The sequence below is a fragment of the Anoplopoma fimbria genome, chromosome 19 (assembly GCF_027596085.1).
Source record: "Anoplopoma fimbria isolate UVic2021 breed Golden Eagle Sablefish chromosome 19, Afim_UVic_2022, whole genome shotgun sequence".
NCBI lineage: Eukaryota > Metazoa > Chordata > Actinopteri > Perciformes > Anoplopomatidae > Anoplopoma > Anoplopoma fimbria.
Window position 1 is genome coordinate 8,484,651 of NC_072467.1, and position 16,918 is coordinate 8,501,568.

The 16,918-nt window shown below is 43.1% G+C and overlaps 2 protein-coding genes across 3 annotated transcripts; both read left to right on the plus strand.

The window, feature by feature from the left end:
• Positions 1 to 86: 86 nt before the first annotated feature.
• selenoo1 (selenoprotein O1) lies at positions 87 to 6,147 on the plus strand. Of its 2 annotated transcripts, XM_054619937.1 has the most exons (9): positions 87 to 840; positions 1,063 to 1,266; positions 1,367 to 1,544; positions 1,915 to 2,045; positions 2,248 to 2,525; positions 2,708 to 2,876; positions 3,732 to 3,917; positions 4,180 to 4,336; positions 4,625 to 6,147. In XM_054619937.1, the coding sequence occupies exons 1-9, from the start codon at positions 287 to 289 to the stop codon at positions 4,847 to 4,849; spliced, it is 2,082 nt and encodes a 693-aa protein (XP_054475912.1). In that variant the 5' UTR covers positions 87 to 286; the 3' UTR covers positions 4,850 to 6,147. The 2 variants fall into 2 exon arrangements, with proteins under 2 accessions (XP_054475912.1, XP_054475913.1); XM_054619938.1 differs by lacking the exon at positions 4,180 to 4,336.
• Positions 6,148 to 6,632: 485 nt separating this feature from the next.
• Positions 6,633 to 11,629, plus strand: mapk12a (mitogen-activated protein kinase 12a). The gene is made up of 12 exons (XM_054620851.1): positions 6,633 to 6,987; positions 7,810 to 7,939; positions 8,149 to 8,207; positions 8,351 to 8,462; positions 8,566 to 8,595; positions 8,797 to 8,844; positions 9,085 to 9,199; positions 9,843 to 9,914; positions 10,083 to 10,162; positions 10,330 to 10,408; positions 10,497 to 10,670; positions 10,804 to 11,629. The coding sequence occupies exons 1-12, from the start codon at positions 6,869 to 6,871 to the stop codon at positions 10,869 to 10,871; spliced, it is 1,086 nt and encodes a 361-aa protein (XP_054476826.1). The 5' UTR covers positions 6,633 to 6,868; the 3' UTR covers positions 10,872 to 11,629.
• Positions 11,630 to 16,918: the final 5,289 nt, after the last annotated feature.

The following is a 16,918-nucleotide window of genomic DNA, read 5'->3' on the forward strand; positions in this document are numbered from 1 at the left end:
ATGATATATTGAAAGAAAAACTGCACATGGTATGTGATGTGATATTTAATCAAGTTATGACGATTACAATTATCATCTCAACCTTGTTAACTTCATTTGCCATTGATTTTTGTGTTGGCCCAAATGGTTCCGTCTTTACTGCGTGTTTCCGGACAAATTAGAGTGTAACACAGTCTGTCTCTCAAACATCCGCTACAGTTAGCAGGATTATGAAAGCATGACTTGTGTCACATTGTAACTGCGCCAGTGAATGTAAACAGACAAATAAGCAGATGGCGTCGTTCGGATGGCTTATTTAGGACCTCGGCTGAGACCGTCGCGCTTCTTCGTCCCCGGCGTGTCCGCCCTCAGACTCCTCGGTACGGTCGGGATGGCCGACATGGGTCTGGCGCTGAGTCGTTCCCCGCTGGAGCGGCTCGACTTCGACAACGTCGCCCTCAAGAGACTTCCCCTGGACTCGTCGGAGGAGCCGGGTGCACGGCAGGTGAAAGGAGCGTGTTTCTCCCGGGTGAAGCCGCAGCCGGTGACCAAGCCCCGGTTCGTGGCTGTGTCCCACGACGCCCTGGCGCTGCTGGGGCTCAACGGGGAGGAGGTCGTGAACGACCCGCTCGGGCCGGAGTATCTCAGCGGGTCCAAAGTCATGCCGGGATCCGAGCCCGCCGCTCACTGCTACTGCGGCCACCAGTTCGGACAGTTCGCCGGGCAGCTCGGCGACGGGGCGGCCTGCTACTTGGGGGAGGTGAAGGTGCCCCCCGGCCAAGATCCCGAACTGCTGCGAGAAAACCCGAATGGTCGGTGGGAGATTCAGGTGAAAGGGGCTGGATTGACTCCTTATTCCAGGTACGAGGGTTTGTTGTTGTTTGTACTGTCAGCAAGATTGCTTTTCTTTCACTCATTTTATGAATTACACCAGAGATGTGAAACCATTTTCATCATTTATAATCATCATCATTTAAAGGAGCAGATGTGGTTGAAGATAGCTTTGACACAGTGGACATTGCAATTTATCTCTATCTGGATATCTTTCTTTGTGATTATAATCTTTTATTCTGTCCTCCACAGACAAGCTGATGGCCGTAAGGTCCTGCGCTCCAGCATAAGAGAGTTCCTGTGCAGCGAGGTGATGTTCTTCCTGGGTGTTCCCACCACCAGAGCCGGCTCCGTGGTGACATCCGACAGCAGGGTCGTACGAGATATCCACTACAGTGGGAATCCTCTCCATGAGCGATGCTCTGTGGTTCTCCGTATTGCTCCCACCTTCCTCAGGTGAGTGTCGATTGTCCCCCTCTCGTCTATCGAGGATCTGTGAGCTTCTCAGGATGCGCACACAGGAGTTGTTTGACTCAGTTTTGGGTTCTCTGAGCAGGTTTGGATCCTTTGAGATCTTCAAGCAGGCCGACGAGCACACAGGCCGTCAGGGTCCTAGCTACGGACGGGATGATATCCGAGGGCAGATGATGGATTATGTCATTGAGATGTTTTACCCTGACATCCAGCAGAATCACCCAGATAGGGTGGAGAGGAACGTGGCTTTCTTCAGAGAGGTCAGAGCACATGACACACACACATACACATTTCAGCCGGTGAAATGGCTCTTGGGTAATGACTATAAGACCTACATGTTTTCCCTTACAAGGTGTACTCGAATCAGCAGGTTGAGTTACAGGTTGGAGCCAAGAACATTTAAATCCTCTTATCCTGTTAAGCTGACTGAATGTGCTGAGTCACTGTGACATTGGCTCAAATTGAGATTAAGACATTAACAAGGCATTAAACTCTGGATAGAGACTTTTAACATTTTCTTTATCAAATTAGTAGGAAAAATCATTCATGAGTTGTATTCAGATTCAGATGTTTATGGAAATGCAGTCCAACCCTCTAATGTCAGATTACTGTCTTGTCCCTGTTCTGCAGGTGATGCTCCGCACAGCTAAACTCGTGGCTCAGTGGCAGTGTGTGGGTTTCTGCCACGGAGTCCTGAACACAGACAACATGAGCATCCTGGGACTCACGCTGGACTACGGTCCATATGGCTTTATGGACAGGTCAGACATTTGCAGAGCATTTTTGGCCAATTGGTCTGATTGATCCAACATTCATTCTGTTGTTCCTGTATGATTATTTAATATTTATCATCATCATCATCATCACACAGGAGTAGGTTAAAATAATAGTGAAACAGTAATCATAATACACATTACGTCACTCATCAGATTATGGATTAGCAACTTCCCTTCTCCGTCTCAGGTTTGATCCCGATTTCATTTGCAACGCCTCCGACAACTCCGGCCGATACTCCTACCAGGCCCAGCCAGCCATCTGCAGGTGGAACTTGGTGAAGCTAGCGGAGGCTCTTGCTCCGGAGCTGCCACCAGACCGAGCTGAGTCCGTTATGGACGAGTACCTGGATCTGTATAATGGCTTCTACCTGGAGAACATGAGGAAGAAGCTGGGCTTGTTGAAGAAGGACGAGCCAGAAGATGAGATCCTGATCACAGAGCTGCTGCAGACCATGCACAACACAGGTGGGATGGGTTATAAAGCATTACACATTGCCTGGTGATAGAGTCTGATGAGAGAGCATTTAATCTAGTGAGAAGCATAGAGTTTGTTCATACAGTACTGAACATAAAACACATGTAATACTCACTGGTGCTACTTAACCTGTTGGATCAAAGTTGTAACCTTCCCTGTGTCCCTCCTGCAGGTGCTGACTTCACCAACACCTTCCGGAGCTTGAGTCAGATTTCCTGTCCCGCTGATGGAGAAAGTGAAGGAGAAGAGGAGCTTGTAAAGAAAGCCACAGAGCTCCTGCTGGAGCAGTGCGCCTCCTTAGAGGAGCTCAAGGCTGCAAACAAACCCACCATGGATCCACGGTGAGCTAGCCGTGCATTATTTCATACAATCACAAAAAGTATTAATGACACCAGGTTCAGTTTTATTTAGGGTTAGAAGGATTAGGAGTAAAATGGTAAAAGCTGCTAGACCTAATTAAATTGTCTTACAATAGCCAAGTCTCTTTAAGGTGTTTGTCCTGCTAGAGATTGCCACTGACAGATCAACATTACTCTTTCACCCACTCTATGTTTTCTCCATGACAAAAAAGTGTGTCTTGTAAACAAAGGGGCTAAATATATAGTCACGGTTGCCAGAAAATGAATCGTACTATTTGTACACCTTGTTGTCAAAACATCTTTGTGTTCTTTATGATGAACAAAAGAAGTATGGTAAGGTTGCCATGATTAAATTCAGCACCTTCATTGGTCCTTCAGGTCATATTATAAGAATAGCAAAATGTTCAGAATGTCCAACATTTTCGTTTGGTTTGGTGCAATGCACATTAGAGCCTCCGGGTGCCTCTAATGAGGCTTTATGGTATTGTTGTGTGTATACTATGTGAGAAAAATCAATGTATAACACATTAATGGAGTCTTTGGTTGGTTCAGGGCAGCGGAAAAAGCCGTAATCACAATTTAGAGTAATGAGAGTAACACATTTAATCCTGTAATATTATTTCCTGCCTTAACTTATATTTCTGTGCATGTAAACATATTCAGTAGACCAGAACACAATCATGTTTTTGTTCTGTTCATCTTGTTACCTCAGATCCTCTGTATTGTATCGAACAACAGTTAACACCTGGATTGCCTGCACTGGCAGCACCGGTTCCTTTTCTTTCTCCAACATGCCAATAGACTTATAACGTTTTGTTTTCTGTCTGCTAATGACAGCGAGCTGGCGATGCTGCTCTCTATGGCCCAGAGCAACCCGGCACTGTTCCAAATGATCTCAGACAGGACTTCATTAACGAAGCAGTTAGACCGACTCAGCAAACTGAAAGATCTGATGGAGACCAGCCGGGAGGAGCTGAAAACCAAACAGGCAGAAGAGTGGAGCCGCTGGATCACACGCTATAGGTGAGACTTTGTGGGGTGTGAAATTCATGGGCGGATAGAGAGAGGAAGGCAAGATATGAGGAAGAAAAACAGCTGGCACATATAACAAGATTTAGAGGGTGGAGGAACTCTTTGGACCGGATAAGAGCTTTGTGGGCGGATGGTCATGGGTGGAAGCGTGACTGATAAAGGGGGCGGACAGAGAGACCGAAGAGGAAACGGGGTGCTGAGTCTGCCATTGCTCCACCCTCAGACTGAGCGTTTTGTGTTATCCCTGCCACAGGAAGCGTCTGGCTCGGGAGCTGGAAGGCCAGAGTGATGTGCAGGCCGCGCAGGAGGAGAGGGTGAGGGTGATGGACGGCACCAACCCTCGCGTGGTGCTCAGGAACTACATCGCCCAGAATGCAATTGAGGCTGCTGAGAGTGGAGACTTCTCTGAGGTCAGGCTTGGACTTATACTTTTGTACAACTGAATGTCTATTTAGCATACCCTTTTTTTTTTTAGTTTGTACTGTTGTGCATCTGAGTTAGAAAAGTAATTAAAATGTTTCCAGAAAAAAGTTTCTACAGCCCTCAGTTTTTGCATTGAGAGCGATTTTTAAAGTAACAAAACTAAGATTTGAATGCACTCAAGTGACACTCAATTCCCTTTTGTCCTCTTCATTTTCAGTGTTTCACTTTCAGGGTGTTTACCTGCTCTCACATCTCACTTCCTCTCTGTGACGCAGGTCCAGCGAGTCCTCAAGGTTCTGGAGAAGCCTTTCGCTCCGCAGCCGGGTCTGGAGCTTCCTGCATGGGTGGGAGGAAGCTCGGCCACCAAACAGGCAGAGAGGGATGAGGGAGAGGACCAACAGCAAGAGGCGGCCTCTACATCTACATCTAGAGATCCTGTTCCCTATGACAGCAGGCCCCCAGCTTGGGCCAATGAACTCTGTGTCACTTGATCTTCGTAATAACTTCCTTGATTGCTCGCTTTCCTGCCTAAAACGATGAGAGAGTTTATCGGTCTTTTAGTTCATATTTGTTTGTGTATTTTTATGTCCGGTCCACTTTATGTACAACTCTCCATTACTTCGGCAGGCAGCTTCAGGGAAGTTAACATGAGGCACGACACCCCATAGGCTAACAGGCTAAACCAAAGCAGACAGGCGGTGGGTTGAATGTAGGGGTACAAATGCATATATTTACAAATATGATGTTGCCATGTCAGGTGGAAAGATTTTCAGCATATCTGAAATTTGCCATGAAATGGCTTTGAAGTGATTCATTTCCTCCTTTGCATGACATTCCTGCCTGAAACAACATCAGAGGTGACTTGATAAGGAAATTAGTTTTTTAAGGTGGATTTCTTATGGATTCCCTTGAATGCAAAATGCGGTAGGATAACTGGCAAACAACAAAAAAATTGGCAGAAAAACCCATCCAAAGACATTTTGAAAAATACATTATTCTTTTGACTTCACAAAGAAGCCCTTCAGCTCATTCCCTGTCTGCTTGGTGTCTGACTAGCTATTAATGACGACTCAGACAACAAGTCCTACAGTGACCTGTCTGACTCTGACAAACTTAAGGTGCCACCTCAATATAAACCAAATAATGTGTGTGTGTGTGTGTGTGTGTGAGAGAGAGAGAGAGAGAGAAAGGTATAAGATGATTATGAAGATGTTTTTTGGCATGTATTTGGGGGAAGGAGAGTGATTGCACATGATCCAATAAGCCGCAGTAGATAAACGCACAATACTGTATATTCACCTGTGATTGAAAACTTTGCCTTCTTCCTCCGTCATAGCACCACTTTATAGGCATAGAGCCGCAGCCATAACTTACCACTTTTGTTTTGTTTTGTTACCTAACATGTAAAGTAAGCAGCGATACTATACTACAGTGGATCTAGCGTAGAGCAAAGCAAAGGAAACATTTAGAACTGTGTGTTTATATTTTGCAATTTAAATCAGGTTGTGATCGTGCAAACTTCTTAGTGAAATATTTATTTTATCTGTGATACCTCAGCACTAATCATAACTTGTTATATTTGAGCCATAATCAATCTGTTGGTTTGGCCAATACATTTAGATTAGTTGTCAAAATCAGGCTTTTAAAAAAAAACTGGACACATTTGCACAAAAAAAAAAATGGTAGAATTGACATGAAATGATATTGTTTCAAATTTTTATTTTTCCTTAATAAATATGGACTATATGGTTGATCTCTTCCTTATAAACTGAGCAATCCATAGACATCTTTGTGTCAAGTATACCTACCATAGCTGCCTTTTCATTTCATGAACTGAACTCCACATTTCTGAGTTGCCTAACATTTTACTTGAGGTTGCCATTAGATTTCTCCACTCTTGATAACAGACAAAAACTTTAAACTCTTTCTATTGATGTAAATGCTCATACAGACCGAGCTCATCCACTGACATTTCCAGTTTGTTTATAACACTACAGTGTCCTTGACTCATCAGTCTTATTATTCCTCTCACCACATAGTTGTGTGTCTGCAGCCCAAAGCGTAGGTAATCATCATCATATGCTCATGTCCCAGCAAGTTTCAAACATTTGCTTCCCCAACCCGTCCTCAAAGCACCGAGGAACCAAGCCCACAGTAAACGTTGCCATTTAAAGGCCAGCGCTTATTGGCTACCTCTTTAAGGTTGACAATCCAAACTGCGCGCACCTCCCAACGCATTTCAAAGTAATGTCAGCATAGTTTCGTATTACTCGCATTCCAGTCTCCCTTTCACCTTTAATTGTAGGCCCTTCCGTGGGACTCGGGAGTGGCTCTGGGTGACCTCAGGGTGCGCCCTGAGCGGCTGACACGCAGAGCTGCGCACTGAGCGAGGACGAGCGCATAGGTGGGATCTGGAACAATGGCTGTGTAGCGACGAGAGAGACGAAACAACAACGCAAAGAGATCCTTTTACTATACGGGGGGGTTTATTTTATTTTATTTGAGTTTTAATAAATAGGATGTCCAAGCGAGTCAGACCGGGCTATTACCGCCAAGACGTCAACAAAACCTCATGGGAAGTACCGGAGCGGTACCGGGAGTTGAAGCAGGTGGGGACCGGGGCGTACGGGACGGTATGGTAAGTGATTTCTGCCAAACTGGGAGAAGATATAATACTGATCGTACTGGTGGTGTATGTATGTGTGTGTGTGGGGGACACACACACACACACACACACACACACACACACACACACTGTAACAAAGAACGCGACGGAACAGATGGAGCCATACAGGCAGAGCCGCACGGTGCCGCAACCAAACAAAAGAAAAAGTATCTGCGCCCTGCTGAACACACGCTGCTTCACTTCCTCATATGATGGAGACACTTGCAGCCATACAGCTTCGCTTCCCCCCCCCCCCACCACCACCACCACCACAGTTATCCATGTCACCCGTGGCCAGTTATTGAATCATGTAGAGCGCATGGGTGTCTCTTTGAGAAATAGGTGCTCTCACCCAAGTTTACCGATTCAACAACAACGGAGAGGAGCTCCGCTTTCCAAGCAACCGGCCCCTTTGTTATTAAGGCTGTGGGCGGGTACTGAACTGCCCGGACATACTCTATGCAACTTAATAACACATGAGCAACTCTAAAAAAAATATATATATATTGTGGTCGGATACGAGGTCCTGCTACAAGCCATCACTGCTGGAGTACAGGCATGGATGTACTGGGAGGACATATTAGAATGAGGGATGGGCGAGGGGAGTGTGTGTGTGTGTGTGTGTGTGTGTGTGGGGGGGGGGGCAGGTTTGGGTTTATAGTGAACATTCCTGATCAGAAGATAAGGAAGGTATTCAGCTACATACTCGGATCAGTAGATTGGAGTGTGTTGCCCTGAACACAGCAAAGTTCCTAAGAATTGTTGTTTTTCCCCCTCCCCTCCCTCACCTTTCAGCTCAGCAGTGGACTCCAGGACAGGAACCAAAGTGGCAATCAAGAAGCTGTACAGACCCTTCCAGTCGGAGCTCTTCGCCAAGCGGGCCTACAGGGAGCTGAGGCTTCTCAAACACATGAAACATGAAAATGTGAGTCAGCATACGCAGTAGTTATGTGGTCCAGGCCCTCAGGGATGCACAACTCTTACTGGTTACATAAGTGGACTTTTTTATAGGTCTGACTAGATGGAGTTTTTTGACAACCAAAGCGGTCCAAAATGTAACTAGAGCATGCAGCATTTATTTGTTAAGAATAGACCAAAAGTGTAATATATATGGTGTATTTCTGTCTGGTGCAGGTGATTGGCCTATTCGATGTGTTCACTGCTGACCTCTCTCTGGACAGATTCCACGATTTGTAAGTGATCTTTAGTTTTCTGCCACTGCAGTAGGGCAGTTTTGATGTGTATACTGTATATATTTAATTGTGCACACCTTTTTGAAAAATTATTTCAACGTAGAATCCTGTTTCCCACTCATAATGTTTCCTTCTTCCTCAAGTTATCTGGTGATGCCGTTCATGGGGACAGATCTGGGGAAGCTGATGAAGCTGCAGAGGCTGTCCGAAGAGAAAATTCAGTATTTGGTTTATCAGATGCTCAAAGGGCTCAAGGTGGAGCACTTTACTTGATTGTTCCTTGTGGACGATTTATTACTTTACAACTTGAGTTTATTTGTTCTGCTGTTTATATCCCTGTTGTATTCTTTTATTACAGTATATTCATTCTGCTGGAATAATTCACAGGGTAAGTTGTTTGTTATATTTCCACCATGTATGTGTGAGATAAAAATTACGCTCAAACATTGTTATCTAACGTTTAAGGGAGCTGGTGTTTCCTGTTTACAAACTCCATTCCATGTTATTACACGGATGGATTTTAGTTTTCTCTTGCTACTTCGGTACAGACTCACAGTCATAGTTGGTCTTTTCACATGGATATTTGCAGGACCTGAAACCAGGAAATCTCGCCATCAACCAAGATTGTGAGCTCAAGGTAAAGTACACATCCCATTAATCTAAAACAAACACAACCCATCATGTGCCTTCATTTTAGGATATTTAATTTGGTGTTACAATTTAAAATGGACAATCTATAACTATAAAAATCATCAATGCCTTGCCCAGAATGTCATAGCCAAAATGTCTTTTAGCCAGACTTGCTTCATCATTATGAGTAAGCTGTTCATGCTGTGCTGTGTCTAACTCGACTGTGTTTCATTTTGCGCTCTGTCAGATCTTGGACTTTGGTTTGGCTCGGCAGGCAGACACCGAGATGACGGGGTACGTGGTGACTCGCTGGTACAGAGCCCCAGAGGTCATCCTGAGCTGGATGCACTACACGCAGACTGGTAATGAAGAGCTAATTAAAGGAAGACAAACCCTGACATCTTTCATCAATGTGTGGCCATGTTCAGTGCTCCCCATTAGCACTGCATTAGTTGTTTCAGTGTTCTCACTTGCCCTCAGCTTCGGGATTCTGATTCAGCTAGTGATTTACTACTTTTCCCAGAATGACCTTTACATCATCTAGTGAACAGGCAGAGTTTTGTTGCTTTGTTTCTTTATTTAAAGATTTTTTGCACACCTTGTTGTTGTTGTGCATTCTAGTCTATCTAGGCTACAGTCAGTGGAGACATTAGTATTAGTATATTTTTTCCGCTGTTCAAAGACAGATTTATCTGTATGATTGGGAACAGTAAGTCTATTCAATTGTAAATATGTTTGAAAAATACTCAGATTAACTAAAAAAATGTCTTTGTTTTGAAGTGGTAGGATATGCTGTTAAAAAACATCTATGTTATCTTTAGTCAGATGGTAATATTAAGTTATTCCCACTAGGTGGTGATCTCTTAACACTTTGCCTTTTATTGCAGGGACTTTTTTGGGGCTTTTTTTAGCTACTGGTCACTGACCCACAATGCCTTGTAATTGTATGCTGCTTAGGATTGTAACAAAACATCTGAGGAGTGTTGTTTTCTGCTTCTTTCTCAGTGGATATTTGGTCTGTGGGCTGCATCATGGCGGAGATGCTGCAAGGGAAACCTCTTTTTAAAGGCAGCGACCGTATCCTTTTACCTCACTGACCCTATTCCCTCTGACATGTAATAGAAATTCAAAGCGCTGAAAGGCAGATGAGTCTTTGCAGGATCAACTAAAGTTTCACAATTATTTGAAAGAATTATCCTGCAAGTATGACTTGTCACGTTTGACCCTTGACCCCCTGTTCTTCAGACCTAAATCAGCTGACTGAGATCATGAAGCTCACAGGAACACCGACTCAGGAATTTGTATCAAAACTAGAATCTGACGATGTGAGTTAAGAACCTGCAACACTTGTAGAAACTTAAGAATACACTCACTGACTTTATTGTAGCAACATACCATGCCACCAAATCTACTGAATTGTAGGAATTGGAAGCACAATCGGGCAAAATCTGTGGGTTTGTGCTGCATTAAATGCACTAATATCTTTTCATAGGCCAAAGGCTACATCAAAAGCCTTCCAAAAGTGGAGAAGAAAGACCTTCAGAATGTGTTTTATACAACTAATCCACAAGGTAAGATGTGTTCAGCCTTGCCATTTGAACCATTTTCAGTTTGACAGTCCAACCGAGATTTGACTTTCCGTTTCCACTCTTTCGTCAGCCGTGTCCGTGCTGGAGCGCATGTTATTGCTGGATCCAGAGAGCAGGTTAACCGCTGCAGAGGCTCTCTTGCTGCCTTACTTCACTGAGTTCAGAGAACCAGAGGAGGAGACGACAGCACAGCAGTACGACCACTCATTAGACAACACAGACCAGTCCCTGGATCAGTGGAAACGTAAGGATGACGGGGGTGGGCTGTCAGACTGTTTATGGTGGAAGGAAGCAAAAAAAATGGAGGGTGAAGGAAAAGGAGCAAGAACATATGAGCTGTTATGTTTTAATGAGCAGTGCTGTGCTTCTTTCTTTAGGTCACACCTTCACAGAGATCTTGACCTTCAAACCAGTTGTGCCAGAATCCAAGGAAACATCACTGTGAGACACACAGTGTCGGCGGTGCAGCGTCGGACCAGATTAAACTATCATGTCTTTTTAAAAATCTTGATCTCAAACTGGAGAACTCTTTGATCACAAGGATTTAGAATGCCTGTGGATCCAATTGACAATTGTCTTCTAAGTGCAAGCTGTCATGTCTTGGATTTGTCATTCAACATCATGTTGGTCAGTAGCTTTCTTCCTGACTTTAGCATCAGACCTCTCCATCATGTCCTACAGTTCTCATGATGATAGTTCAGTTGCTGTAAGTCAGATGTTATTATTCTTTCATGAGTAACTATATTATCAAGGAATTATGGGGGGCATTACTTGAATAACTTAGTTCAATTTCACTTCAGTGGTACATATATGTTGTATGAGTATTTTTTTTTTTTTTAATCAAATACATCACTAACTATATTTTTTGTAATATGTTGTTTTGTGAAGTAGCTTCCCCTTAAGTGACTACATGTCCTTAAAAGACATTTAATTGGTATTATTGTGTGCGTGTGTCTGTGTGTGTGTGTAGTCTACATGTCTGCTCTGACCTCGTTGTTCCTCCCAGTGGCCTTAAGATAACGACCAAACAAAAACCCTGCCCAGCTCACAAGTTGCAGACATTCACATTTTTTATTTCACAGCCAAAACAGATTTACGCCAGATTATGTTGTTTTTTGAAACACAGAAAGTAGGTCAAAACACATTGTCTATGTTGATTTGGGAATTTTTGTAAACCCCACTCGTGCATTTTATCATTAAACATTCTCTACAATTCTGAAAATGATGCGTGTGTTGTTGGTTTTTTTTGTCTTCTTCCAACCACTTGTTAAGTGTTAAACTTTGGATTTTGGTTCATGGTTAAGTAAAGTTACAAGAGATGCAGCAGATGCAGAGATATCTTGATATTAAGCTTCTGGTAGGGATCATACAAAACAACCTCTAAAAGGGCTGGATCCTGAATTACCCATAATGCAACCAGTAGCATATTTTGCTAGAGCCTTTCTGCCTCGTAAATACCCTGAAACTTGTAGTTTCCGAGTTCAGGCTGCAATAAACCGTCAACCATACCATGTCTAATAAGGTTTCCCTCTAAATTATAATATTGCGTGTTTAATATTAATGCATCTGTTAAAGCAGAATGGGGGCACTTTTGAGTTGCTCATACTAACTAACACTAGGTGGCAGCACATAAACAAGTCATGACCAGGCTGCATCTGTAGCTCTTTAGATGGCGATAGTGATCGGTCCAACTATTGAATGCTTTTCTGTGATATTTGCTTCAGACACTCAGAGGAACCGTATATTGAATCCGTACAGACCTTGGTGATCTTCTGACTTTTCATCCTGCGCCACCAGCAGATAAAAGTTTTTGATTATCCAGTGAAATATTTCCAAATCTAGTCGTCTGGAATGCCACCATGTGTCCTAACTTTGGTGACCCCCAGATTTTTCCTCTGAAACCATCATCAGGACACAATTTAAATGTGTCCAATAATTTGGTTTTTGACTAAATACCTCCAACTCTTATGACATCCCCATCAGCTTCTGCTGTACTGTGAACATGGTCAACATTACATCTAAAACATCAACCTGTTAGCACTGTCATTTTGAGCTTGTTAGTACGCTGGCATTAGCATTAAGTTCAAAGAACCACAGTCCCTAAGGCAAAGCCCTGTCTTGTTATTCTCTTTTTAGAAGATTAATCCTGTCACATTAGTTGTTGCAGCGATTTATTGTATTGCAGTTAACACTGACAACCCTAGTTTTGTTTTTAATATGATTGATTGCTTCAAGTATCAAGCGTTTACACATTCTTGCAGAATGCCTGTTTGCTTTTAGATTCTGCACATTCCTCCACATGCTCTCCATTGGTGGGTGTTGAATTTAACAAGCTTGTCTTGAGTGACCTCCAGGTCTTTGACTCCCAGGGGTGACTCTCCCCGAGGACTAGCGTCCTCCAAACCGTGGGTGCGTAATGTCTCCTCCTCATGACACACACACAGTGGACAGTTCACTGAAAAGTCAAGGAGTTCTGTTCCCGCGGTAGACAGGAAAACAGAGGGGAAAGCACTTTTGTTTTACCCCCACAACTACAATACCCTCCTCTCCAAACACACAGTGACCCATGAACAGACTCCCCCTCTCCGTCTTGTTTGTTGACCCTACGACTTATTTTCAGATCATGTTGGATTCAAGCAGCATCTTTTCTAAGACACACATGCACATAGGGTTCCATGTGTGCACCCGTATACACAGATACGCCTGGCATGCACAGTTGGATACAAACATCCATCCGCTTTAGACTGACACTGACTCAGGAGGGAGTACGCGTGGAATGGCAGCGATGCTTAAACACTGATCTGACCTCGGTCACTGCTCTTTCTTAAAGTGGAATGTCAGCTGTAACTGTGTTTATTTTATGTGTCCGAGGGAGGCACATCACTGTGAATCTCACCATGTTGAGAGGATCAACACTCTCTTTGCTGAGATTCACAGTTGATCTCGGGAAAGAGATTTGTTCCTGAGTATTAAAGATATTACTTTTTTATCAGTGATGAGTTTGGAAACTTTTCAGTTTGTCTCATTTGTCTCACAGTAGGAACTATGATAGCTAATGATACGATAAATAAGAGCCAACACTGTCACTTTATTTCATCCTAGCTCATCAGTTTTAATTGAAATGAACCACACCGACAGAGCATCATCAGGGAGTGTTTATTCTCCTAATAGTTTGGGCTGTCATGTCCTTGCTGGAGATCAAATAAACAGATTCCAGGGCTCAGCGGAAACAAATTGATTGGAGTTTTACCAGGAGGAGAAGTGAAAAATCTGTCAACGCACTAAATGTCCTTGTCTATTACTGTTTGTGGGCTTTACGCAGATTTATGCTTTTACATTGCAGGGTACTTGTGTACATGATGTCCACGATGTGACTGTTTGCTTGGTTCCAGATGTCAGTTTGGATCTGTGCTGCTGGGGCTCTGTGGAAAGTTAACAGAGGTCTGCGTTTACTCATACATGGCTATATGTACGATGTAAGAAAGACAGATACTCTGGGTGAAAGCTGAGGCAACACAAGCGAAAAACGTCTGTTTAATTGTGCACCGAGTGTATCTTTGAGCTGACAGCTGTTCAACAGGTCCGGTCCAAAATTTTCCACATTAAAATGAGAGGAAATGCTGCCTCATAATTTCTTAATTAGGCATTACATGTTTTTTATTTGTTTGCGTAAGCGAATGAATACTTCTGTTTATTGCTTTCCAGCTTCAATATTATTTTGTCCGTGTATTAGGCCCGGTGTTTGTTTGTGTGAATGCAGGGCTTGGCAGGAGGGTGCATGTTTGTGAAGGTCAAGCAGTCCTAACAAAAGTGAGTCACGTGGCCCGGCATTCTGTACCTGAGGGTTTTTCTGTGTAACCCGCTCACCCTTCTCCCCTCAAACCTCCTTCTCTCCTTACACATGATTTTTTTTTTAGCCTCTATCTCTTCCCTGATCTTTGTGAGATGTATACAGAAGCACACGTGTCTGTCGGATGCTTCAGGAGGAGAACGGGATCTGAAAACTATTTAGAGGAAATTCCACAGGCTCACATGGAGCTGGTGAGTCTCCAATTCTCTGAGCCCCAAGAGGGCACCAGAACTTGGGTGGGTATGAAAAGGAAGTAAATTGGTGAGGTTTAGGAAGTAATGATATACAGCGGAGGAGGAGAGGATCGGAACAAAGGGAAGAGCAAGAAGTGGAGGTCCGGCAAGAAAAGATGGATGGATGAAAGCAAAGGAAGGGGAGAGAGACAGAGAACAGGCAGAGGGCCCAGGGGAGAGTCTATCTCAGCCAAAATGGGCAGTTTAGTTTACATTAGCTCATCCATTAGCCATCCAACCCCCCCTCTTTTAAGACTTCTATGGAATAGACAAGGAGTGCATGCCACAGATTGTGATCCCACTCCCTGGACAATTTTGTGTCCATCTGTGATGTGTTGACATATAAGGGTTTATTGTGTGTCACGTTCAGAGAGGCACTACAGACCCAAAGGAGCGATGGGAGCAAGCTGCTGAACCAAGACGACTTACTGTTAATTGTGTTTAAGTTGAAGTCACATACATACAGCTCCCTCATGAAGAGTTTGAGTACACCTAACTTGCAAATTATAAAAAATGTCTTTATCTATAGTTCAAAATTATCGTTTTATAAACTGTCACATTTTTCACCAGGCCTTAGCATGTAGTCAACAGGTAGGGCTTTGGACGTTCCCGCATAGCTTTTGAATAATTCACTGTCTTGCAGGCTTTAAATCGCGAATGTTTCAATTTAACATACATGTTACTGAGATTTATCTAAATAGTCGATACACCTAACTGTATTGCCACACGATAACAAATCCACCAAGCATATAAAGATGATAAAATACAATATGAAAAGACGATTGAAAATATGTTGTAATTAAGTTTCTTATATCTAGAAGTTGATTACCCGACTGTGCAGGCAAGTACTTACAACAATGTCTTCCAGAAAGGTGGGAAAGACGCATTCAAAAATCTACATTCCAATATGAATGTAGAGAAAGCTACACATAAGGGTATGAGTTTGGTTTCAGAAGTGTGTGGGTGTGTGGGGGCAACATAAAGTCAGAGGGAGATAATGCCATTGTCTACATAAACTATAATCAAATTGGTTATTGTGCTTTCCGTAGTAAAATAGCGCTTTAAAAAATGATGTAAAGGAATGTATTATGCACTAAACCTTAACCAAACTAGCCACTTAAAATCAATTATTACTATCCTATAATACCAAATCTCTGATTAATGTTCAATGCTAGCTTGTTTTTCTAGGAAATAACAGTGAAATGAAAAATAGTTGAAATGAAAACATGCAGATGAGGTGGAAGTACTTTTTCTCAGTTATGAGTCTTGTCTGCAGATCATCCTCTAGGGCAAAAAACGTCCACAAATTCCAATGTTGCTCATAAAGCTTAATGTTATATGGCCGAGAAAGTAAAAGCAGGGAGGCAAAATAAGTCAATTAACATGATGCCAGAAGCAAACTATTTACGATGGTGAATGTTCCACCTGAAATCTGTCTTTTGAGTATGAAATGCTCACCCCCTGTAGGCTTGAAAGGTGGCTGGTAAATGTTTTCCACTCGGACAGAGAACAGCAGCTTGAGTTCATCCTGTTAAGATGGATTCCAATGGAGACATGATCTTTCATAGTGGAAAAAAAACTGTATCAAAACACTCACAGGAATTTCTCGGACATGTTGTATAATCCACTTCTCTGCTGCCAGTCAGTATGATTTGTTTCTTCTTTTTCTTTAAAGTTGATCTTATCTTATCATAAGGAAAACCAGAAGCCCAGCTGATGTTCATATTTCTGTCCTCATGATTCTCTGTAGGTGAGCTCACGTAAGCACCAGATGACTTTCAAAACAGTCTGAGCAGACTCAGATGATAAATCCTCATGGATTTTACGGTCAAGTGGACGCAAGACCTCAGTGGTGACCTCAGCAGTGACTTCATCGGGGGTCGCAGCTTTCTCGAATGTTATCCCTCACTGCGGGCGATAAACTGGGACAAGGCCTCCAGCTGAATCATGGGTAGGACCTGACTCTGAGGTCAGAGGTCGCAGTATATCACAAAGCCTGTGTTTCCCTTTTTGGATCGAGGAGAGCTGCCTCTACAGCCGGGTCAAGGTTAGAGGGAACCCAAAATATCATCAACAGGGAGCAGGAAGTGAACAGAAGCCAGATTAGAAAAATAAAAAGGCATCTGCATTAAAGTTCCCACCTCGTAACCTTATATCAGTGTTACACTACACCTAACACATAACCTTATCCAGATTTTCAATTACTTATCTATAAGCCGAGTAAATGCCTGACGGCTTCTATTGTGTTGCCCCTTGCTAGTGAAATGATAAATTGTTTTCATCCAGTCTCTTATATGAATGAGGTGAAACACAGGCTGCAAAATAAACAGACATTATCGCACAATGGTGAATGAAAATGCACCCAGAAGTCAAAGCCCTTAAAGTCAGTTATATAAGCCTTCAAAATCT

Coding starts and splice junctions, on each gene's coding strand:
- selenoo1 (XM_054619938.1), top strand. CDS start 287: ATGGCTTATTTAGGACCTCGGCTGAGACCGTCGCGCTTCTTCGTCCCC. Junction 2,526..2,707: donor GCAGACCATGCACAACACAG/GTGGGATGGGTT, acceptor TCCCTCCTGCAG/GTGCTGACTTCACCAACACC. Junction 3,918..4,624: donor CGCTGGATCACACGCTATAG/GTGAGACTTTGT, acceptor TCTGTGACGCAG/GTCCAGCGAGTCCTCAAGGT.
- mapk12a (XM_054620851.1), top strand. CDS start 6,869: ATGTCCAAGCGAGTCAGACCGGGCTATTACCGCCAAGACGTCAACAAA. Junction 7,940..8,148: donor AACACATGAAACATGAAAAT/GTGAGTCAGCAT, acceptor TGTCTGGTGCAG/GTGATTGGCCTATTCGATGT. Junction 8,845..9,084: donor ACCAAGATTGTGAGCTCAAG/GTAAAGTACACA, acceptor GCGCTCTGTCAG/ATCTTGGACTTTGGTTTGGC.